Here is a 25,280-nt window from a genome sequence, read left to right as displayed (position 1 = left end):
TGCTGCTTGTTAGTTACATAGTATTCATTAAAAAGTTTCACTTTACTAGGCGTTCTAATAAAGCAGGACCTGACCTGAGTCCATCCGTCTCAGTCCGTCCTGAGTCATGGCCCCTGCAGCGCCCGGTTCCGGGGGATGATGGGTAATATTTCTTCCACTCCCCTCCGACTATTTTATCTGCAGCGCGGCCGATCGATGCTCCAGAAGAAGCTAAATCATTTGCAGGAGCGGAGCTGCATCAGAGCAGAGAGCATGCTGGGAAAGAGAGATGGGCTGCGTTCATAAAGCAGCATTAAACATCCCATAATCCACTGCAGTGACAACATAGCTTTCTGTTCATCAATACCTCGTTCTGCTGTGCTACATATTTACTGTATTCTTCTTCATTTCAGTATCATTTTCTTTCAATGCCTCTTCATGCTTCTCGGTTACTAAATGTTCCTAATAGCTTTTCATTACAAAACAAAAAAAGGGCTTATGAAGTGTATTTTATCATTAATGAAATTACCTTACAGTTTATACAAATAAAACACTCACAGCTAGATCATTGAACAGAAAGAATTAAGTAAAGCATTGATCCCTTTTCTTTGTATTTAAATAAAAATGTTGGTCAAACCAACAATATATACTATATACTTTTTTACCATATTTTGACTAAATGTTTCCCTGATTACATCATTCCCTGACAGTACATGCATTTTCCTCTTGTACTTCGATGATGTACTTCACTGATTTATGTGTGTACAGTATGTGTGTGTGTATGTATGTATGTATGTTTGTGTGTGTACAGTATGTGTGTGTGTATGTATGTATGTATGTTTGTGTGTGTACAGTATGTGTGTGTGTGTGTATGTATGTATGTATGTTTGTGTGTGTGTGTGTGTGTGTGTGTGCATGCGCGCGTGTGTGTGTGTGTGTGTGTGTGTGTGTGTGTGTGTGTGTGTGTGTGTGTGTGTGTGTGTGTGTGTGTGTGTGTGTGCAACATTTGACCAATCACAAACATGGACAAGCGTACTGACAGCACAGCGTCATACTTCCTGAATGAAAAGTAAACTTTAATATTAGTCAAATATGAAGAAGTTAAACTTTAAACATCCATGACTTAAACACTTTATCCAGGATAAAAGCCACATAGCTGCACCTGCAAGGTGAATACTGCTGGTAAAAGAAAAAGTGTTTGAATGCGTACATTAACAGGTTTATGAAATCACTGCCCCGTCTAAGACACGATCTGACTTTAATTACATTTGACTCGAGTGTTTCGTCAACTTAATGTGTTTCTTAAAATAATACTTCTGCATACAGTATGTGACAATGTAAGTGTTGCACGGCCAGATACGGCTCGAGAAGCTGACTCAGATAGGGAAATATATGATATTATGATGTGATATGATGTGAGATGAATGATAGGTGCGACACTTCAGCGTCTTTCCTGCATACGGCTGTTTAAACTGTATTTCCTTTATCCTGTAATATGACTTGATATCTTTAAAACAAACAGAGTTAACCCTGAAGTTACCTCGCTAACCGCAAATCCTGCTTCGTAGTTCAGGCCACAGGTGAAAACCAAGTGTGGTGGTCTTGGACAACAGGATTACAAATATATATATATAACAATAAGAATTAATTAATAATGTTTAAACTGAAAATAGTTTTCATGTAGGTGTAAAAAAACATTCAGCTGTGCAGTGAACTAACCATCCTATCTAAGACATGTGTGTGTGTGTGTGTGTGTGTGTGTGTGTGTGTGTGTGTGTGTGTGTGTGTGTGTGTGTGTGTGTGTGTGTGTGTGTGTCTTTGTATTTCTGTGTTTATATTTAAGTTTCTGTTCTACTATACCTTGTCAATGTTTACAATTTTTTCCCACCAGAAACCGGCCAATCAGAAAGCCCCAACCAGGCCAGCGATTCAGATATCAAGGAGCAGTCAGAGAATGGTGAGACCTTGTAAAACACACACACACACACACACACACACACACACACACACACCTGTAAATGTTGTATTCTATATATATACCCACACGCTTATGGTGACCTGTGTTTGACCCAGCTGGTTAGACAGAATGAGGCTGTGGTTTTATCACACACACACAGACATACACACACATACAATACACACATGGTGGTTGTTTTTCTGGATCAGGGAAGTCTGTGTGACAGATTATTTCAATCTGAAATATATTTAAATACAAATATACCAGCTGTTACTGACTATTCTTGCTGGGAACAGACGCTTCAACTTCTCATCTGCTCTGTACTACCTTAATACTGCGTTGACTGCGTGTACTGTGTTTACTGCGTGTACTGTGTTTACTGCGTGTACTGTGTGTACTGCGAGTACTGCGAGTAATGCCACTACTGCAAGTACTACTACTGCTACTTCCTCTTATACTTATGCTGCGACTGATATTTGCCTTAAACATATTAGCCAACATCTACTCAATATTGTGATGATGTCATCAAATAATATTTATTGTGTAATGACAAACTCTCTCTCTCTCTCTCTCTCTCTCTCTCTCTCTCTCTCTCTCTCTCTCTCTCTCTCTGTCTCTCTCTAAGGTCATCTGGGTTTTCAGGACAGCTTTGTGACGCCCGGTGTCTTCACGGTAGCCGAGCTTGTAAGAGTATCACAGAGTAAGTCCCCCCCCCCCCCCCCTCTGATAGAGCGAGGCAGAGCAGTGATTGGATTGCAGATCTGAAAATCCCACAACATTACGTTTTCTTCCCTGTCCTCAAACACTGAGGACTCTTTTTCTTTTTGGGCAAAAGTAAATAATACATCACGGTCTGTCTTTACCTGTGTTCAAATAGGAATAATTGAGGGAAAGAAGAAAAGCATTATTACTAACTTAGTGTAGTGTTAACAGTAGTGTTTATCTACAGCATGTTATAAAATTACACTTAAATCATGTTTTAAACAATTTATTCACATTAATCAACAATTGTTAACAGTGTGAACAAGTGTCTTTCATCATGAAGTCATTTAATATAGAGGGGCGATCAAGAGACAGGGGGGGGATGGACATGCTACAGATAGAGGACAGGAGAGAGAGACAGAGAGAGAACGAGGGACCAACGTGACCTTTAAAAAGTGCCGACATGCGGGAGAGAGAAAGAGAGAGAGTGACAGAGAGCGCAGTGGGATCTATATGAGTCTGTCGATCGCCCACCGCTAACAATAGGCCGATGTAAAGTGCCTGTCAGCACACAGAGAGACCCCTGATCAAAGAGTCATCGATCACACACACACACACACACACACACACACACACACACACACACACACACACACACACACACACACACACACACACACACACACACACACGCACACACACACACAGATCCCTGCTTGATCAGATGCACACCCCTGCGCAAGCAAAACCCTATCTCAGTCACACACTCGCACACACACATCTTGCTACAAGTGTGTGTGTTTCTGGATGCCATGCAGATGAAGAAAGAGCACCTAAAGCACACACACCACACACACACACACACACACACACACACACACACACACACACACACACACACACACACACACACACACACACACACACACACACACACACATACACAATATTAGGTATCTGATTGGAACAAACTACATGCAGTGTTTATTTAAAAAACCCTAAAAAGTAGACAGTGTTTGTACTGTTAAGTTTGACTCAGACTTTGTTCTGTATAGCTCTGCCTTTTAAAGAGCCATCTTTAAAAGGCAGGACATCACTTCCTTTCTAGTTTTTGTTCCACAAGTTTCTGTCATCACAGGAAGCTTTGAACTAAGATTATTTTACTCATATATTGTATTTAAGTACAAATTTAGATAATGGTATTTAAATGATCATGTCATATCTTGACAGTTTGAACAGATGGGATTTAAACTGTGACCAAAAGCTCTACTTAAAAAGATGTGCGGCTTTCTTTCAATAGCAAGTTTCCAGTTTACCAATGAAGTTTACCATCTTTCTGTGGCTGCTTTATATCAGTGCACTACACACGCTGTATGGTTTATTCACATACCTAGACACATTCAGGCAGTTTGTGTGTGCGTGTGTGTGTGTGTGTGTGTGTGTGTGTGTGTGTGTGTGTGTGTGTGTGTGTGTGTGTGTGTGTATGGGGGAGTGTATTGCATTGGTCAGCAGATTTGCAGCGATGCGGCTCTGGAAGAATCACTTATAGATTAGTGTGCAGTGTGTGTGTGTGTGTGTGTGTGTGTGTGTGTGTGTGTGTGTGTGTGTGTGTGTGTGTGTGTGTGTGTGTGTGTGTGTGTTGTGTACTTTAACAGCTTTAACTCCTTTTATTTATTACAATGAATGATGAATGATACATATAGAAAAATGTACCTGATAACACACTCACACGGGCAGCAGGATATAGATTCACTTCTTATTCAGCAACAACTCAAACTACATCACTCCGGTTTCAATCTTACAACAGACCAGATTTAAAGCCAACAGAATCCAGTTGAAGTGAAACAAAATAGATTATTATTTCAGATTCTCCATGAGTACTGGATGAATTTAGTAACTGTGGCGAGCAGTTTCCATCTGTTACAGCAAAGTGTTATAAATGCCATCTGAGGCTCATGGGTTTTGTAGTTTTTAGATCTTACCAACAGAGACAAGACTAGACAAGAGTCTATAGCCATGCTAGTGAACAACGGAATGCTAATATTTTCAAACTACCACAATGATAAAGCATAACTAACCTGCCTATTGAGACCAACGTGAGGTCATTACATGTCTTGTTTTGCGCAAACAACAAAAACAGTCAGTGAAGGGAGACTTCCACTCAGCCAACGTTTACTCTTTAACCCTTACTTCAGTTACCTACATTACCTTACACAGGGCACATGGCAAACATTTGAACCTGAGCCATATTATTTTCCCTAACCAAACAGTTTCGTTGCCTAGACCTTAAGTGAACAAAGTATATATTATCTTGAAATAACACAAGTATCAGTAAACACAACGTACAGGTATTTGGTCATTACAAATGCTGTGTATGCAATGCTAAACTACTCATATACCCACTAGTATACAAAGTATCTACATCAAAATACTCTTTCATTCATGTGCAGGTGCAAGAAACTAAATATTTTCTATAATAGTCTGGCAGTGGCTCAGTCAGTAGGGGCTTGGACTGGGAGCCATTGGGTTGCCGGTTCAAGTCCCCCACCAGACCTAAAATATGGAGTGTGGACTGCTACTTGGAGAGGTCCCAGTTCACCTCCTGGGCCCTGCCGTGGTGCCCTTGAGCAAGGCACCGGATAACCCCCCACTCCCATTGCTCCCCGGGCGCTGTACAATAGCTGCCCACTGCTCCTTGTACTAGGATGGGTTCAATGCAGAGGCCAAATGTCACTGTGTGTGCTGTGTGCTCTGCATGTGTGACCATTACAGAGGGTTTCATCCTCCGATTCTATTCTCTAATACCACTCTTTGAAAGGAGATATTTGACAGAATGACTACTTTACTGATAATAGCATACCTGTAGTTAAATCGCTTATCTGCTAAATATAATGTATAGTCACATTCTTAATTATGGACCTTCACTTGAACTAATGAATGTGTGTGTGTTTATTCATACCATAACACTCTCTTTTAAAAACACAAACACCAACACATGAGACACAAGTGTAGCTACTGTAGTAGAGTTACACACACACACACACACACACACACACACACACCCACACACACACACACACACACACACACACACACACACACACACACACACACACACACACACACACACACACACACACACACACACACACATACACACAGGTCTGCAAAAGTGACTGAAGCCTATAGCTTACCAGAAGCTGAGAATGGTCAGTGGGGTGGAGGGGGTGGAAGGGGGGAATTGAACACAGCACACACACACACACAGCGGGTGACCTTGGCGTTGTGCAGCCATTTCACAATTCACTGGCAGGCCAATCGAATCTCTCTCTGTCGATCAATATCCTATTAAAGCAGCACACAAAGAGAGAGAGAGAGTGAGAGAGTATAGGTTAGTGTTGCAGCGTGTATTAAATGTAATTGGTCAGTTCAGTATATTTCTGCAGACTGGATTCTGACTTCTCCTCCTCAACCCTCTCTTGTGTCTCTGTCGTTCCCTCTCGTTTTATATCATTTACTCTCTGATTTTCCCGGTGTTCCCCCCCTCACTGAGTCTGTGTTAACACATGTAGAAAGAGTTCTCCCTTTAATCAGCCACAGTCCTCGTTCTGTTCAAAAGTGACTTTTAAAGTTAAGATAGAGGGTTCAGCAGTGTTTTAAATAATGTGTTGCCTTATTAGTCTGAGTGTTTTTGATCTGACAACACGCAACATGTTTGGTTGGGTAAATCTTGTAAATAAATTGGACAACACATTCTTGCTCCCAACTCGCCAAAAAGCCACATCACGGTCAGTGGGCCCTTGTCTCCAACTATGCCGCTCTAGTTGCCCCTCTATCATCAGTGTTGGTCAGATTCATAACTCTAAGTTTATCAGTGAGATATACTCAAGTCTCTGAATGGCTCCAGCAGCTCGTATGCAGCAGTTACCTTAATTAGGACTATGATGTGCTTCACATATAAACAAGTGCAGCAAAACATCTGACAGAAACACAGTGAGCAACACATTCGAACACACACACACTCGCGCGCGCGCGCACACACACACACACACACACACACACACACACACACACACACACACACACACACACACACACCCACACACACACCCACACGCGCGCGCGCGTGCACACACACACACACACACACACACACACACACACACACACACGCGCGCGCGCACGCACACACACACACACACACACACACACACACACACACACACACACACACACACACACACACACACACACACACACCTGGTGATGTGCAAACACCAGATGGGCATCACAGCACAAATGGATGGCAATTTTAATAATAATCACAATTTTAATGATAAAAGTAATAAAACTGTGACATTGACACTTTATCTTAAAAATCTAAGGGAACTGTACTATGATCAGACAGTTATCTAAGTGAATTATTGATCAATTATAAGATTAAATAATTAGAAACATTTGATGGATTGTATAATAAATTATACAGTAAATTACTTTAAAACATCACTAATACAATCAAGATGAAATGAAGCTGCATTTGGCCAATGGCCAGGTTGTAGCATCAAACATCAGAGAGACAGAAAGACATAGAGCAGCTTTTGTATTGATCACAAATAAAGGTTTACATCTGGTATGGCCCCCTACAGGCTGCACTTCTTATTTCAGACACAAAAAGAAAGTCTGAACTGAACCTACAGCATATACCCTTTTTTCAACCAAAATGAGTGTGTAGATGCAGGTTTTTACTCCAAAAGACCCTGCAAAAAATAAGCGATAAATTCCCATGACAGTGATTTTATTCTCCATATCCAAAATTAGCAGGTAAACAGTTACACCAATCATGTCCAAAAGTAATAAAACACTTAAACGGGAACTTAAAGCGCCTCAAAAGTTCAGCCAGTTTCTACGTTTGCAGTTTTTAGCTGAAGCATCTGTGCTGGTAGTCATTGATATGAATCAAAAAGCACATTTTGTGAATGCAACCTAACATCCATAGCAACTTTATTTTTAACAAACAACAAAACTCTTCCCAAAGTTCTGCTTGGACCATACACGCAAATCCTGAGTGAACACAAACTGATTTCCTCTTCCTACCAGCTACTTCTCTGAGTCCTAACTCAGCAGACATGATTCACATCTTTGTGTATTCAGTGTGACCTACATTGCTCACTGAAATCAGTAGCTTTTATGTCTCATAAAAAACATCCATAAATCCAATAAGATGTTTCAGGCAAAGGAAACGCTCGTTGTGACTGCAGAACTTTCCTGAGAATCATCAGGGTTTGACGTTTCCTTCAGCGCCAAACTAATCCAGGGATAGCTGTCAGTCGATCCATGTGTCCATGGCAACCAGGAGCTGCTAATACATCATTCAGCATATGTTTAATGATGCATTACCAGTAGTTAACACACATATACACAATTACAAATGGAAAATAATTAGGAAGAACTACACATGGAAAGTAAACTATACTACTAGTGTGTGTGTGTGTGTGTGTGTGTGTGTGTGTGTGTGTGTGTGTGTGTGTGTGTGTGTGTGTGTGTGTGTGTGTGTGTGTGTGTGTGTGTGTGTGTGTGTGTGTGTGTGTGTGTGTGTGTGTGTGTGTATGGCTCTCATGCTAGTACTTTATCTGCAGGGCAGGGAGAAAGAGAGAGAGAGAGATAGAGTGATAGATAGATGAACACGCTCACTTTGCTGAGCTCAGCACCAAACTCCCACCAGGTCTTGTCAGTCCAGCCCCCCCCCCCCCCTCCTTTTCCTTTCATCCCAGTGCACCATCATGCTCTCTGTCAATAAAACGATGAAGAGGAGGGATGGAGAAGGCGGTGGAGGTTTGGGGGGGCTCGAGGCAAGGGGCTAGACGGATGTCCGGGTTTTGAAGCTGATTGCTGGCTTTGTTCAGCAGGATTTTCAAATTGAAGCGTTTGACAACAAAGACCTGACTCTCTCTCTTTCTCTCACCCCTCGCTCTCTCACTTATTTATTAGTGAGAGCCCTCGCAGGCCTTTGTGCAGGAGCTTTCCTCCCCAGAGCAGCAGAGGAACACAGACATGGGGAGGAGGGTACATTTCAGATGATGGACAGATCAGAGAGGAAGAGGAGTAGCGCTGCGTTGATAGATGCTAATGTATCTCTCGGCTCTCACATACAGCTATAACATCATGTCACCACCTCCCTGGACTGATATTCAACATTTAAACACAAACATATCATGGTGGTATTAACAGCAGAGGAGGTGGTGAGGGAGATAACGTTCTGTTAACTTCCCATCATGTTGTTGACACATGTGTCTTAAAGTGAGGAAGAGTCTCTGGAGAACATGATTGAACAAATATGGAAGTGTCTAGCTCAGTTAAATGATAAGTTGTATCAAGTTAAATTCTTCTTCCCAGTATATGATCAACACAGTATATATCAAATGCTAGGTTTTGACATCTATAAGAATCGATACGATGCAGTTTGCCGATTGTGCAGTGTTTTTATTCACTTCATTTGTTTGTTTGACCCAGCGGTAGTCCAATTTCTGAAATCAGTCTCAATTGTTACGATGGGGTATGGAAGGCAGGACACAAATGCAGGATAAAACAGGGGACGCAGATATAAGAATCCGAACAAAAGCCGAGCTTTTTTTGAAATAATAGTGAAACAAGACAAGACACAAGGAGGGAAAACATTTCAACCTAAAACAGGAAATTATTAACACAAAAACCAAAATCATGAAACTCAATAATGCCCATCAGAGGGTCCATTTCAACTGCAGGGAAATCCCCCACAACGTCACCTGCTGCTCCTTCACACTGAAAGCTCCCCATGAGGTTGTTCAGGATCAGGACCCCCAGGGCAGGTCACATGAAATGCCTCAACATGTGTGAAATAATGCTTCTCCCCCTCTCTCTTTCAGCACCTATTGCAGCCGGCACCGGCCCTAACTTCTCATTGACCGACCTGGACAGCTCCTCCTACTACAGCATGAGTCCAGGAGCCATGAGGAGACCGCTACCAAGCACCTCCTCCAGCAGGTACACACACACACACACACACACACACACACACACACACACACACACACACACACACACAGCCACACACACACACACACACACACACACACACACACAGACACACACACAGACACACACACACACACACACACACACACACACACACACACACAGACACACACACACACACACACACACACACACACACACAGACACACACACACACACACACACACACACACACACACACACACACACACACACACACTCAGTGAAGCAAATCCATATGGAAGTATTTAAGTCTACGCTAATGTCAATGACTCTTCATTCATACATCTCACTACATGCGGGTCACACAATGCAAACCTCGTACACACACTTAAATGTCTTAACTCTGACACATTAAAGCGTGAAGCAGCAGAGTGACGGTACCTGAAGCTCTCATTAGAGGATGTGTTCACTGTTTTAGATTTTCTTTCTACCTTATTAAGATGCTGTTTACCATCATTCATACAGTAATGATGCAGACCACAGAGTCACACTCAGCTTCTGCTGCTGCTGTGTTTAAATACCCTTAAACACTAGAAATCATAAAAACAACTGAAGGCTCAAAGATGATGGATTGAGTTTCTTTATTATTGTCATGGAGAATGTCCTCCGTTACAGCATCTTAGAGCAGAAATAAGTCAATAAATGAGCAAAAAACTACTGAATAAAAAAGAGTTATCACTGAGATGATAAGCAGAACACATATAAAATACTTAACTAGCAAAAACGATACAATAATTTTAAATAATAGGCAAGAAGTATATTAAATACATATCATCAATGAATCAGTTCATGGTCTTTTTTAGCACAAAAAGCAACTTTTAGACTTTTGAGTACCTGGAATGTGTCAGTTTCTGGTTGATTTTGTATGAAAGGTAATAATACAGTATGTTGCATTCTACCTTATCAAAGAACTCATTGGTAGATTACTTCAAGTAAGTAGGAAGAAATTATTTTTATTTTCAGCATACTAAAAGAACAATTATACAACGGACAATAGAAGCAAACTGGAAGAAATGTTGACAGAGTGCTCTTCTTTTCCTGTGTGTGTGTGTGTGTGTGTGTGTGTGTGTGTGTGTGTGTGTGTGTGTGTGTGTGTGTGTGTGTGTGTGTGTGTGTGTGTGTGTGTGTGTGTGTGTGTGTGTGTGTGTGTGTGTGTGTGTGCGTGTGTGTGTGTGTAGCTCTGCCAAGAGGATAAAGTGTATGGAGGAGGACGTGGACAGTCCAGAGGAGTCGTACTACCCCAATCAGGGCCGCTCTCCGGGCAACGGCAGTCAGGCCAGCAGCTGGCACGACGTGGAGCCAGGTAGGTGCACCCAGTCGCCACGGCAACCACATCCTTTAATAACCCGCCTCCTCCCTCTCCAGCCTCCACCTCCAGCATTAACACACACTTCTTAAACATCCCTACTTTAACCTGCTGTTTCCAAATCAGCTTTGGGCTGCTTTCATGTAACAGTGCGATGGCGAGGGTGTGTGTGTGACAGAGACAGAGAGAGAGAGAGACAGATTATATTGAAGTATCTAAAATGTGTAAACATACCGTATGTTTAAGAGAAGTGTATTTGCGTTTAGGCTTTGGAGGTACATAAGAATGTTTGTGTGTGTGTGTGTGATCTCAATGTTTGACTACATACACTTATTAAGACTGAATTACATTGTGATCAGATCTCATTGCGCAGATTAGGTTGAAGGGGTCAAAGCAAAGGTCAAATGATAAATGACGTAGTATGTTACCTGGGATATATAGAAACAGAATTGTTGAGGTTTTACCTCCACCTCTTTCTCTTTCGCTCTCAGTAAATTCATGCTGCTTTTCTTTTCCCCCCTCTGTTGGGTTCTTTTCTTTCTTTCCTCCGTGTTGCGTTGGACAGCTGGATATAAGCTGCGCGGCTCTCTAGCTAGCTCATTCATCTCCAGACAAGGTAAAGACTGTGACACGCCTTTGAATTGCTCTGTCTGTGACCCCCCCCTCCCCCGGTGGTCAGATACCTGGTGGTCTTTGGTTTGTCATTTGGTGTTGTGACGTGTCTGGTTCTGTCTGGTGGTCTCCACTCTTCCTGCTGTTTCTCCTTCACTCATCCTTTCATTTCCACCTTCAATTTCTCCCTCTTCTTTTATTGATTTCTCCCTTCATTCTTTTTCTCCCATGCATCTTCCCTTCTTTTCTTTCTTTCTCTTCCTCCTTTGTCCTCCTTTCACTTCCTCAATCTTCCTGTTGTATCCCTCTTTTCTTCTCTCTCTTTCCTCCTCTCTCCTGTGTCCTGTATCCTCAACCTATTTCCTTTCCTTCTCTCCTCCTTCGTTTCATTAGTCACCTCACAAGCTGCCCTCCTTTCTTATTGTCTCATCACATCCATTACCCCGCTCCCCACTGACCCCGCCTACCTAGCAGCATGCTGATGACATCATCATGGCTGTTTATTTATTATTGGTTGGTTATCTGTGAAGAAGAAGGATTTTAACACTGTGCATGATAACATGATGTGTGTGTGTGTGTGTGTGTGTGTGTGTGTGTGTGTGTGTGCGTGCGTGCGTGCGTGCGTGCGTGCGTGCGTGCGTGCGTGCGTGTGCGTGTGTGTGACTGTGTGTTAAGGTATACTGTATGTAAAGTTAGCTGTATATTACTATTGGGCAGTAACTCTTCTCCATGTGCACCTGTAAATGTGTGTGAACGTGTGTGTGTGTGTGTGTGTGTGTGTGTGTGTGTGTGTGTGTGTGTGTGTGTGTGTGTGTGTGTGTGTGTGTGTGTGTGTGTGAGATAGATAGATAGATAGATAGATAGATAGATAGATAGATGTGTAAACAGAAGTGCTGAGCAGACTGCCTCGATTACCTCCTGACAAAGCCTCTTCAACTATTCATCACTCACTCACACACACACACACACACACACACACACACACACACACACACACACTCACACACACACACACACACACACACACACACACACACTCACACACACACACACACACACACACACACACACACACCTCCTCCCCCACTCTATTCCTCCTCCTACTGCACCTCAGTTAATCATTATAAGCCCCGCCCCCTTCAGGTGCATCACACACTGATGCTTTCAGGACGCTCACACAGTCTTGACCTCTATTGAACATGCTGTGTATGCAGGGTCTGAATGACTTTGAATAAAGTCAGCAGCTGCATCTCTTTGCAGACATGAGTTGTAATGGATGGAGCAACAGGTTGCACCAAAACGCAGTGAGGGGCACAGGTTTGAATTACACAAAGCAAGCTGTATTAAACTAAAGCCCTTGCGTATAGCCCTTTTTGCCACACGAGGCCGTAACTAAACGATAGAAACAGACCCCGCAAACGATAACGGGTCCAAAGGTGGATAGATCTGGGAACGGAGCGCTCTGGGGGGTCCAACGGCTCCGTGTGGTAGCCTCTATACGATCATTTTCTGATAATGACGCCGCAATAGCCCTGCCTCTCCCCACCTCTGCTGCTCACCCCCGCAAAAGTTCACTGCACACTGAATTCAGATTATTTATCTTTCTCTCTATATGGACATAAACGCGAGTGAAGTCTAATCTGACAGGACGGAGACACGCAGCTCCTCCCGCTGTGATGCAGCGGGAGCAAAACACACAGTTCAAGTCAGATCATCACCCTTAGCTATTTTAATTACCTCTCAAACTACCTAAACTAGTTATAAATATGTTTATTTTTACTGTCGAGTCATCATTACTGGATCAGCTGCTGCATGAGACAGACACTGACGCTGTCAGAAGAGAGGGAAAAGAGACAGCCTCCGTGTATTTGATGATTATATATCATTATATAGAGTCGTTATTCATTTGTTTTAAAGCTCAATAAATAACAAAGAAGACCTTTGACCGGCACTTTTATAATTTTGTCCGGAAGATTTAAACTTTAACACACGTTGACCGGCGAAAAACTCTGCCCGGTTCTGTCGGCCCCCACCGCGGAGAATAAACAGAAGTGCAGCCATGACAACCATTCTTCTTCGCTGCTTTTGTGGAGGAAGTTGCTGCTTTTGTGGAGGAAGTTACAGCGCCACGTACAGGCTCGGCATATGTACTGCAGCTTTTCCAGCGGTTGGAACTAAACGGAGCTGTCTCGTGTGGCAAGACACTATCCGGTGTATATTGCGTGTGGACGGAAGCTTTTTGGCGATTGCGTTTGCGTTAATCCTATGCGTTTTGCCGTATGCGTTCCTGTGGGGCCGGGTCCTCAATCTATTCGCTCCCCCCCTACGCCCTCTCCTCCCTCTCCTCCCATCTCTTCTCCATTGGAGGTGCATATCAATGTGAAAGTATAGAAAACACGTTGCCTTGACCCGCTCCTCATCCTCATCATCATGGTTCTTGGCAGGGATGCCGTCCACCGCCGGCGCTCTAAAGAAGTCAGGTTTCTGCGGCGCCATGCCCCTGTCGAGCGGAGCCCCTTCCACCTCCTCCTCTTCTTCCTCCTCTTCCCCCCAAATGGCCTTTACACACCACCACCAGCCCGTCATTACCACGCATCGAGGTGAGGTTCTCAACCAGTCAACCCCAACAACCACCAACGACGCCCTCCCCCCCACCTCCTTTACTCCTCCCCCTCACAACACACCCTCACCTCCTCACACCTTACCTTCCTCCCTCCCCTGTTAGTGGCTGTGGGTTTTGTCAGGAAGAGGCACTGAAAGGCAGAATAAGAGATGTATTCACCTGTATTCTCAGGCAGGGTGTGTGGGTGTGTGTGTGTGTGTGTGTGTGTGTGTGTGTGTGTGTGTGTGTGTGTGTGTGTGTGTGTGTGTGTGTGTGTGTGTGTGTGTGTGTGTGTGTGTGTGTGTGTGTGTGTGTGTGTGTGTGTGTGTGTGTGTGTGTGTGTGTGTGTGTGTGTGTGTGAATGAAGGATGACAAATGAATGGTTGAATGGTTCCCTATGAGAACCAGACCTGATTATTGTGAGGATCATTTGAGAACATTTGGAACCAAGTGAAAACCTCTAGATCTTAGGCCAATAACTTCAGTAAGTGCCTGGTTCCTCGCCTGGTTCCACGCCTGGTTCCACGCCTGGTTCCTCTCCTGGTTCCACGCCTGGTTCCTCGCCTGGTTCCTCGCCTGGTTCCTCGCCTGGTTCCTCGCCTGGTTCCTCGCCTGGTTCCTCGCCTGGTTCCTCGCCTGGTTCCTCCAGCTGTAATGCTGTTAAGTTTCCCCTAAAAGTTTGTCAGAAATCACCAGATCAAGTCCCATCAGATGGTTGGGGTCAGATTGTCATCAGCTGCTGTAGAGTGGCGAGCATTTCTTCCTGAATGTGTTCCAGCAGCCTGTGGGAGGAGGGTAGAGGATTGGCAGTAATGTGTGAGCCAATGGTAGCAGAGGAACTCCTGCAGGGCTTAAAGGTATAGGGACAGAATCCTGTCAACTTCCTGTTTCAAAACAGCCATCATTCATACTCATCAGTGAAGCTGGAGTTTTCAACTGGATTCAGTCCATCTTCATCTTCCTCTTCCTCTTCCTCCCCTTCCTTCTCTTTAATTCTCAAGTTCTTTCCTGCACTCTTCTTCACAACTCTTCTTCACAACTCTTCTTCACAACTCTTCTTCATCCTTCCTGATCCTGCTTGTCTCTTCTCCTATACTCTTTGTTCACTTCACTTCCTTTCCTTTGACTTCTTCAGCTTTGTTTCATCTCCTCCTTCTTGGTTCACCATAACTTCTCACTTTCCCACTTTGAATCTTCCCATCCCTCCAACTAGTATGCTCTTCTTCCTCTTCCTCCTCCCAGCAGTGACAATGAAGATGCTCTACCTCCTCCCTCTTATCGTTTATCAACAGGAGGAGGAGGAGGGGGGGAGAAGGGGGAAGAGGGGGAGGAGGGGGAAGAGGGGGAGAAGGAGAAGGGGGAGGAGGGGGAGCAGGAGAAGGGGGAGGAGGAGGAGGAGGAGAAGGGGAATGAGGGGGAGGAAGAGAGGAGGAGGAGGAGGAGGGTGTCTGATGCAGTGAAGCGAGGCAATTTGCAAAGTGGAACTAATCCCAGCCCTTTCTTCCGTGTTCGACATGCAGGCTGCTGGTCCTCAATGCCATTCACCATCCTATCTCACTGCAGACAGGCCACACACACACACACACACACACACACACACACACACACACACACACACACACACACACACTCACACACACACACACCCACACACACACACACTGTAGTTGTGTTGTGAAGACTCAGACATTATGGGAAATCCTCTTGCTTGCCGTCTTTAAAGGACGAGATGATCAATGAAAATGTTGTCTTTGTGCGTTCTATGGAGAGCACTTTACATGTTTCAGGGAAAGAGAAATCATGACTTATTGTCCACTCAGAACATCGCTCATATAGTGGTTGTAATTTACCACTGAATCCTCTAGAGGGAGCTAGGATAACTTTCACTCTGTTGACAACATAAGTCATTTTCGAACAAAGAAGAATACTTCTCAGTTTGACAGCAATGAAGACGTCCTTTAAGATGGCAGAATTAGTCCGCTCTACCTGAAGTGGTTTTTAAATCCCAGAGAGTGGCGTTCCAGCCGTCACACACACTTTCCCCAGCTATCTGCCAGCGTTCAAGGCTTCCGTGTGGTGCGCTTTTACTTGTGAAAAAGTAGATAAAACTGCTCCATAAACAATATTGTTACAGAACTTCTCACACTTATTTTTCAAACTGAGTTTTTTTTTGCAGATTAGCCTAGCTTAGCATAAAGACTGGAAGCAGGGGAAACAGCTAGCGTAGCTCTCTCCAAGTTCAAAATGACACTTAGCGTCATCTCACAATGTTCACAAACAGTCAGTTCTAGGGTTGCTGGAATGATTTCTCGGTGGACTCTACGGTCTCTTCCTGGGGGTTCAGGTTTGGCACAATGAAGACAAGAATATTCTTTTTGTTTGCCAATACCTTTCTATTTATAACTGTGTCTGTATGTGTGTCGAGATGTCAGTGTGTACATATTGTAAATAACTCATTGACATTGTTTCTGTTCAGACTCCCTCATAAAGGGAATGAATGTCACTCGACTATTCCTAAACATACACACACACACACACACACACACACACACACACACACACACACACACACACACATACACACACACACACACACACACACACACACACACAACACACACATACACACACATCACTATGAATGATCTCACTCAGTGTGCAGGCATGCACCACCACGTGTACTACTATGTAACAGCCAGCTCTTTACCTGATCAATAAGTGTGTGTGTGTGTGTGTGTGTGTGTGTGTGTGTGTGTGTGTGTGTGTGTGTGTGTGTGTGTGTGTGTGTGTGTGTGTGTGTGTGTGTGTTTGTGTGTGTGTGTGTGTGTGTGTGTGTGTGCGTGTTGGTTTATGTGTGTACAAGAGAAACAGAGAGGGCAGAGAAAGCTATCCATCCATTGATTACTGTAAATACATTGGCCGCAGGGTACGCAAACACACACACACACACACACACACACACACACACACACACACACACACACACACACACACGGTCAGTGTGTATTGTCAGAGTGATAAATCACAGCGGACTTTAAGTGAATTAGTGCAGCAGCTTTAACTCTCCCTCCCTCCATCTCTCTCTCTCTTTACTTTTAAATCTCTCTCTCTCTCTGTGTCTCTGTCTCTTCTTTGTTTCTGCCTCTCTCTCTCTCTCTCTCTCTCTCTCTCTCTTTTCTTCCTCTGTATTCATCACAGTCCCTAACAAGCAATCAAAGAATATTAGACCAATTAGAGCCCTGATTAGATTAGAGGGGAGAAAAGGGGAGGATAGAGGGAGGAGGAGGAAGGAAATGAGTAGAGGAATCAAGATAGAGAAGTAGAAGAAGAAGAGATTAGGGGGCATGAGAGGATACGAAGACGTAGGAAATGAGAAAAAAGGGGGAAAACGTAAAAAACAACTGTGGTAGAAGAAAAAAGAGAGAAAAGGAGATGAGAGGAAAAGAGGGAGGGAAGAAACAAGAGTTCATGCAAGAAAAAAGAGGAAGATAGCAGCAATAAGATGAGGAGAGAAGAAGAGATACAGAATACAGGCGAGATATACAAAGAGGATGGTTCAGGAGTGACAGAAGGAAGAAAGGAAATAGGCCAGAACTCCAGGTGAAGAGGAGGGATGAAGGGGATGAAAGGAAAGAGCTGGGAAATGAAAAGGGAAAGAGTGGAGGATGGAGAAAAGAAGATGAGCATAAGTGAGAAAGAGGAAAGGGACATTATGAAAGTGAAGAGAGTGAAGGTGGGTTGAGATAAGAAAAAGGAAGGAGGAAACAAGAAAGGAAATGAGAAAGAAAAGAGTAGAGGAGGCACAACAACACACTTTTATTGACAGCTGTGTGTCAGAGGTGCTATGGTCTGTTATCATTGTTCCTGCTCTGCTGTGTGTGTGTGTGTGTGTGTGTGTGTGTGTGTGTGTCCGTCATCAGGAATTTGCATGTGAAGCCACGCCCCCTTGAATCAACTTTAAATGTCCCTCTTTTGACTCCCCCCACCCTCTCTCCCCTGCCCCCTCAATAACTATGTCCTCCCTCTCTTTCCTCCCCTTTCCTTCACCCAACAGCCAGCCCCCATGCTCCCCCCTCCAGCCTCCATTTCTCCTCCTCCCCCATCCTGCAGCAGCCCGGCTCCTACTTCTCCCACCCGGCCATCAGGTATCACCCGCAGGAGACCCTCAAGGAGTTCGTCCAGCTGGTCTGTCCTGACTCCGCCCAGCAGGCCGGACAGGTGGGCTTCCTCAACGTAAGCACACACACACACACACACACACACACACACACACACACACACACACACACACACACACACACACATACACACACACACACACACACACACACACACACACACACATACACACACACACACACACACACACACATACACACACACACACACACACACACACACACACATACACACACACACACACACACACACACACACACCTAAGATTTTCATCGACATAACTGCACTGTAGCTATGTACGTATGTCAAATAAAAGCCTTGAACCTTGAACACACACACACACACACACACATACACACACACACACACACACACACACACACACAGAAATACAACTCAGGGAAACATCTGAGCTGGGCTCTCCATCCTCTGCAAAGGTGGGATCAGTATCTGTTTGCAGGGCTGAAGCACAGAACACTGCAATGTGTGTGTGTGTGTGTGTGTGTGTGTGTGTGTGGCCTGTCTGCAGTGAGCTAGTTGATATATTTGTGTCTAGACACTGAATCAATACCCCCTCAACCACCCTACCACACACACACACACACACACACACACACACACACACACACACACACACACACACACACACACACACACACACACACACACACACACACACACACACGGATGTAGTAAAACATATTGGGCAGCAATTTATTTCTCTTTGAAAAGCTTCCAAAAAGTGACACCTACAGTAGATATACATATTCAGATCCTTTACTTGAGTAAAAGTAAAATACATCAATATAAAAATACTCTGTTGAAAGTAAAATGACTGCATTGAAAATGTTACTTTAGTGAAAAGTATAATAAGGAAAATGTTTATATAGTATAAAAAAAATGCCTTTGACTATTATACTGTTGAATATTGTATCACAAGACACTTGTTAATAATGCATTCATGTAAAATCAGCACTTGACAATAAACCATTAACTAAACATTATTTGTTATCATGAGTCAATCCTTCTTATTATTTCTGAATCAAATGATTTATCATTTGATTTGAAAATATTAGGTAAAACAGCGAGACATTTCTTTTTTGTTATCAACTAATGAATTCAGTTTGACTTTTCTACTTTTTTTTGTGTGCAAAAAAGTATGCATTTGTCAAGATACTAAACCTGTAGTGGAATACAAGTAAAAGGGAAAGAAAAGTATGTACTTGTTCACACATGAACTGGAAACAAAGGGCAGGTGTTCTAATGCGGCAGAGTCTCGGTTCCTTAACGTTCTCCAGGGAGCAGTTCCAGGTCTCTAAAGAATATACATGCATGATACTAATGTCCATGTAAACAGACAAACAGACTGTACAGGCATGTACTTAGATAAAGAAACAGTGTAATTCAGCATATGAAGAGTATGTGAAGGGAGGATGGGAGACAGAAGGAGGCAGAGAGGTGAAGCGAGGTAATGTGGTATCATGCTTATAGATTAGCAGGATAAAATGCGAGCAGCAGCAGAATTCTTTATGACCAGCCAGTAAAACTGCTGACACACACACTCACACACACATTCAGAGTTTCACACTCACACTCTCAGGGCAGGGAGTTGAGCTGTTACAGGTTACTGTTGACCGACCTGTTGATGTTTCCTGCTCTACATACTGTGAATATCTTTGTTTTAAATGCTTTTTTAACTCCCCTCCTTCAGCCGAATGGTAGCTCCCAGGGAAAGGTCCACAATCCTTTCTTGCCGACGCCCATGCTGCCCCCCCCTCCACCTCCCCCGATGGCCCGTCCCGTCCCACTTCCTGTCGACGCCAAGCCACCCTCCACCTCCTCCGACGGTGGAGGAAACTCACCCACCTCACCCAGTGAGTGCAAATAATACGATGTTTTTATTATTTCTTAACTTTGAAATGATACCCAAGATGTACACATCATTGTGAATCATGTGACGCCTTCACAACCAAGAACACTGGTTTATTAAACATAACAATATTTTATTAGATAATCTAATATTGACTTCAAAATCTAAAGACATTATTCGTAATGTGTGAGGGGTGACTGCATGTAATTGGATTTGATTTGATTTAAGGGTTTAGTGTCTATTTACTGTTGTTGGCAAAAAAACACTCATATTTAATCCTCCTCATTTATACACATCAACAACACATGATAATATTATATTTTCATCACTTCTGTTTTGGGTTGCTTTCAGCTTGAGTGGAGTCCAAATGTACTTCATTTTTAGCAGGAAATAAAGATTTGTCCTCACTCTGACCCAGATCTTTAAATAATTACTTAAAGAATTGTACAATCTTATTTAATCTGACAACACTATGAATCCTGATTGATATACTTCCACAGCTTGAGTTAGGGAAGTTGTTGAAAGATGAAAGGCTAACAGTTCTCCCTGCTTACAGTCTCTAGCTGAGCTAGGATTACCAAGTCCATTCCTTCTGCTTTTGATTTGTTCATTGAAACGTTTCAGAACTAATGGACTGATTTGTAGAAAATAGATAATTAGCCAGGTTAACAAAAACAAAAAATCCAGAAAGGAACAATTGTTCTGCTCTGGTTAACGGAGCGAGGCAGCAATAGCTTGGTCAGCCATGTTTTTTAGTTTAAGAAAGTCTTTATTTACACAGGAATCATAGTAAATTACATCTACTTACATTTTCAAAGATAAGAGAGCTTTGCTGAACAGATTGGAGGCTTGCTATTAAATGTTCTCAAAACATGTAGTTCCTTTCATTCTTATATACTAAAAAAAACAGAAAAACAAAAGTACCTCCAATGCCAAGTATGGTCAAATGCACTACAAGTACCTAGAATCGGGTAGCCCTCATAACGGTCAGAAAGTTAAGTGTGGAACGTGTGTGCTTTTTCAAACTCCACGACCAACAACTTCACTTCGTAACAGAAGAGCCGTATACAGCCGCTATTGCAGTTTCTCTGCTAACTAGAGCAGTATACAAATAAAATGAATACATGTGGGTTTTGATTTGGTCCCATTAAAAATGCTAGCTACCTAGCTTACAGCGGCAAAAATATGCGATTGGAAATCCAATTCACACACACTGCAGAAAGGTGTTGCCTATGAAGTCTAACGTTGTCTTTCAAGTCCTAAGAAAGTTATTATGTACACTTTGCCAAGTGTCATCCCTAACATACATAAAACCCCATCAGCTTGTTCTTGGTAAACTAAACTTTGTGTATATGTGTGTTTTGTGAAGCGTACTCCACCCCCACTTCATCTCCAGCCCAGCGGTTTGTCAGCGTCGGACCCAGAGACCCAGGCTTCAACATCCCTCAACAACCACAGGTACCACACACACATCAAGGTTCAAGGTTCAAGGTTCTTTATTGTCAATCTGACATAGCTACAGAGTAATTATGCAGTTGAAAATCTTATGTCACAGGCTTCTCCAACAATGCAACATAATAACATAACATAATAACAATAAGAGCAAGAGCAATACAAAAATAATAATAGTTATAAAAATGAAATAAAGTTATGATGTGGAATAGTGCAGTATGAGTCTATATACAAGTTATTGGAATGATATATATATATTAGGTATTAGATACATACTACTGAGTAGCAGTTGAATGTTTGAAGTTGTTTCAACAGTTCAATTTTTTAACAGTCTCACTGCCCGCGGGAAGAAACTGTCTCCGAATCTTCTTGTCCTTGCCCGGATGCTGCGGTAACGTCTGCCAGACGGCAACAGAAAGAACAGTACATACATACATACATACATTATGAGTCTTTTCCAGTATTCTCTTCATTGTGAGCGCTTGCTTTGATGCGAGCTGTGGTCTGTTGTTTAATGTGATCGGACATTTCTTCAATCCGCCTACTTATGGTTTCATTTGACAGAAGCATGGCCTTCATTTATCTGCTGAAGATTGATCCAGCACCTCTCTGACCATGCCGACAGCGGCAGGTAAAATAAGGTCTTCTGCAATGGTGTGGGACTTCTTGCACTTTGCAGTACGGTGAGCTACGCGGTAAGATGCACAGAGTGCCTGATCTTGCCTCGAACATGAAGAGGTCAGGCACTGTTGCGATGCCTTCAGTTCCTTGAGTCGTCTATGAAATGACTCAACAGGTTTGTCTTTATAAGCGGAGTGTCTTGTTTCTAAATGCCGCTTAATGTTTGATGGTTTCATGCTGTCAAGTGCCAGTATTTTGCTGCAAACAACACACTGAGGTTTTGGTCCCTTTTTTTGTCATATTTACGTTTCGCCATGTTTACAAATTGAATCTATGAATGGTAACTGATGACGTGAGAGTTGTCATTGTAACGTGTAAAGCAAACGAATACTGCATGTGCAGCATTAGAAATTCCGGCCTTCAAAATAAAAGTTAGACTTTTTTCCCTCAACTGTTTTTTTTTCACTCGCACATCTGCGACCCACTCAAAATGGGTCCACGGACCACCAGCTGAAAAACATTTATTTACAGCACAGAGACCTCTGAAGACTCAGGCTCAGGGTGAAGACTCAGGCCCATTGTGAACACATGATGAAGACTCAGGCCCATTGTGAACACATGATGAAGACTCAGGCCCATTGTGAACACATGATGAAGACTCAGGCTCATGGTGAAGACATGATGAAGACTCAGGCCCATTGTGAACACATGATGAAAACTCAGGCTCATGGTGAAGACATGATGAAGACTCAGGCTCATGATGAACACATGATGAAGACTCAGGCTCATGATGAAGACATGATGAAGAATCAGGCTCATGATGAAGACATGATGAAGACTCAGGCTCATGATGAAGACATGATGAAGAATCAGGCTCATGATGAACACATGATGAAGACTCAGGCTCATGATGAAGACATGATGAAGAATCAGGCTCATGATGAAGACATGATGAAGAATCAGGCTCATGATGAAGACATGATGAAGACTCAGGCTCATGATGAAGACATGATGAAGAATCAGGCTCATGATGAAGACATGATGAAGAATCAGGCTCATGATGAAGACATGATGAAGACTCAGGCTCATGATGAAGACATGATGAAGAATCAGGCTCATGATGAAGACATGATGAAGACTCAGGCTCATGATGAAGACATGATGAAGAATCAGGCTCATGATGAAGACATGATGAAGAATCAGGCTCATGATGAAGACATGATGAAGACTCAGGCTCATGATGAAGACATGATGAAGACTCAGGCTCATGATGAAGACATGATGAAGACTCAGGCTCATGATGAAGACTCAGGCTCATGATGAAGACTCAGGCTCATGGTGAACACTCAGGCTCATGATGAAGACTCAGGCTCATGATGAAGACTCAGGCTCATGATGAAGACTCAGGCTCATGGTGAACACTCAGGCTCATGATGAAGACTCAGGCTCATGATGAAGACTCAGGCTCATGATGAAGACTCAGGCTCATGGTGAACACTCAGGCTCATGATGAAGACTCAGGCTCATGGTGAACACTCAGGCTCATGATGAAGACTCAGGCTCATGGTGAACACTCAGGCTCATGATGAAGACTCAGGCTCATGATGAAGACTCAGGCTCATGGTGAAGACTCAGGCTCATGGTGAACACTCAGGCTCATGATGAAGACTCAGGCTCATGGTGAACACTCAGGCTCATGATGAAGACTCAGGCTCATGGTGAACACTCAGGCTCATGATGAAGACTCAGGCTCATGATGAAGACTCAGGCTCATGGTGAAGACTCAGGCTCATGGTGAACACTCAGGCTCATGATGAAGACTCAGGCTCATGGTGAACACTCAGGCTCATGGTGAAGACTCAGGCTCATGATGAAGACTCAGGCTCATGGTGAAGACATGATGAAGACTCAGAAAACAGTGGAAATGCTGTTGATGGAAACGTCGTTGTCAGATATTTCGTGGTGCAGCCATGTTTCTGTAAAGCACATGAAACTACTCTCCAGATATTCTGTCTGACTCCTGTCTAGCTCCGTTATCTTGTCCATTCCATTGGATACAGATCTTACCCATGGTGAGGAGGGGAGACAGCTTATATCTCTTTTCTCCATAAATCTGAACGAGCCTTCGTCTCCTCGGTGAACCCTGCATCATCTGTGTCCTTCTCCAGATTTCGGCATGGAAACATTATATACGATGAGGGTAGAGCAGGGTTTTGCACGGACTCTGGTATTAGTGCTCGTAAACGAAATATGTAAAATGCAGGTGGTCAGTGAATGCAACATCCACATTTAACACAATGTTATTGAGTGTGTGTGTTTCTGTGTGTAAGGGGCGCTTTGCCAGCTGATTTATGAAGAGTGTAACGATTAGGTAGCCTTGACCTGACTCATCCCAGTCACACACACACACACACACACGCACGCACGCACGCATGCACGCACACACACACACACACACACACACACACACACACACACACACACAGTAGTAAGATGACAGTGAAGTGGGATTCCTCCGTTGACAATCGGGACATGTTTGAATGCTTTGGTGTGTGAGAGTGTTCACACACACACACACACACACACACACACACACACACACACACACACACACACACACACACACACACACACACACACACACACACACACACACACACACATAGTGAAAACTAATTTGAGGATTAGACTTTGCATGGTCAACGTTTTTGGAAAGTGAGGATAAAGAATAGAACTTGATGACTTGAGGTCTGGAAAATAATAGTTTTATAAGGTTTAACGGTATTATTTGGAAATGAGAACATTGTAGGAAAGTGAATACATTTTGTGGCATATAGATATTTTTAAGGTTGAGGACATTTCTGTAACTAGTTTTTTGGTGTTGACCATCGTTATAAAGTTAGGAAATTGTTTGGAAACTAGGAGAGTTGGGGAATGTGAGTTTACT

The 25,280-nt window shown here is 43.3% G+C and overlaps 1 protein-coding gene across 2 annotated transcripts in view; it reads left to right on the top strand.

Annotated features, from left to right (window-relative positions):
* The window catches only part of nfia (nuclear factor I/A), a 114,911-nt gene that overhangs the window by 77,546 nt on the left and 12,085 nt on the right, over nt 1-25,280 (top strand). Inside the window, exons 3-10 of one of the 2 annotated variants that reach the window (XM_034140995.1) lie at nt 1,871-1,936; nt 2,562-2,636; nt 9,541-9,658; nt 10,870-10,994; nt 11,563-11,613; nt 18,266-18,444; nt 20,102-20,264; nt 21,630-21,718. In XM_034140995.1, coding sequence (XP_033996886.1) covers nt 1,871-1,936; nt 2,562-2,636; nt 9,541-9,658; nt 10,870-10,994; nt 11,563-11,613; nt 18,266-18,444; nt 20,102-20,264; nt 21,630-21,718 — 866 coding nt within the window. The remainder of the gene's footprint in view (nt 1-1,870; nt 1,937-2,561; nt 2,637-9,540; nt 9,659-10,869; nt 10,995-11,562; nt 11,614-18,265; nt 18,445-20,101; nt 20,265-21,629; nt 21,719-25,280) is intronic. The other variant, XM_034140996.1, reaches the window with a different exon arrangement.

This window comes from Trematomus bernacchii, unplaced genomic scaffold, assembly GCF_902827165.1.
Source record: "Trematomus bernacchii unplaced genomic scaffold, fTreBer1.1, whole genome shotgun sequence".
Lineage (NCBI taxonomy): Eukaryota > Metazoa > Chordata > Actinopteri > Perciformes > Nototheniidae > Trematomus > Trematomus bernacchii.
Note: the sequence above shows the minus strand (reverse complement) of the source record. Positions and strands in the feature narration are given on the sequence as shown.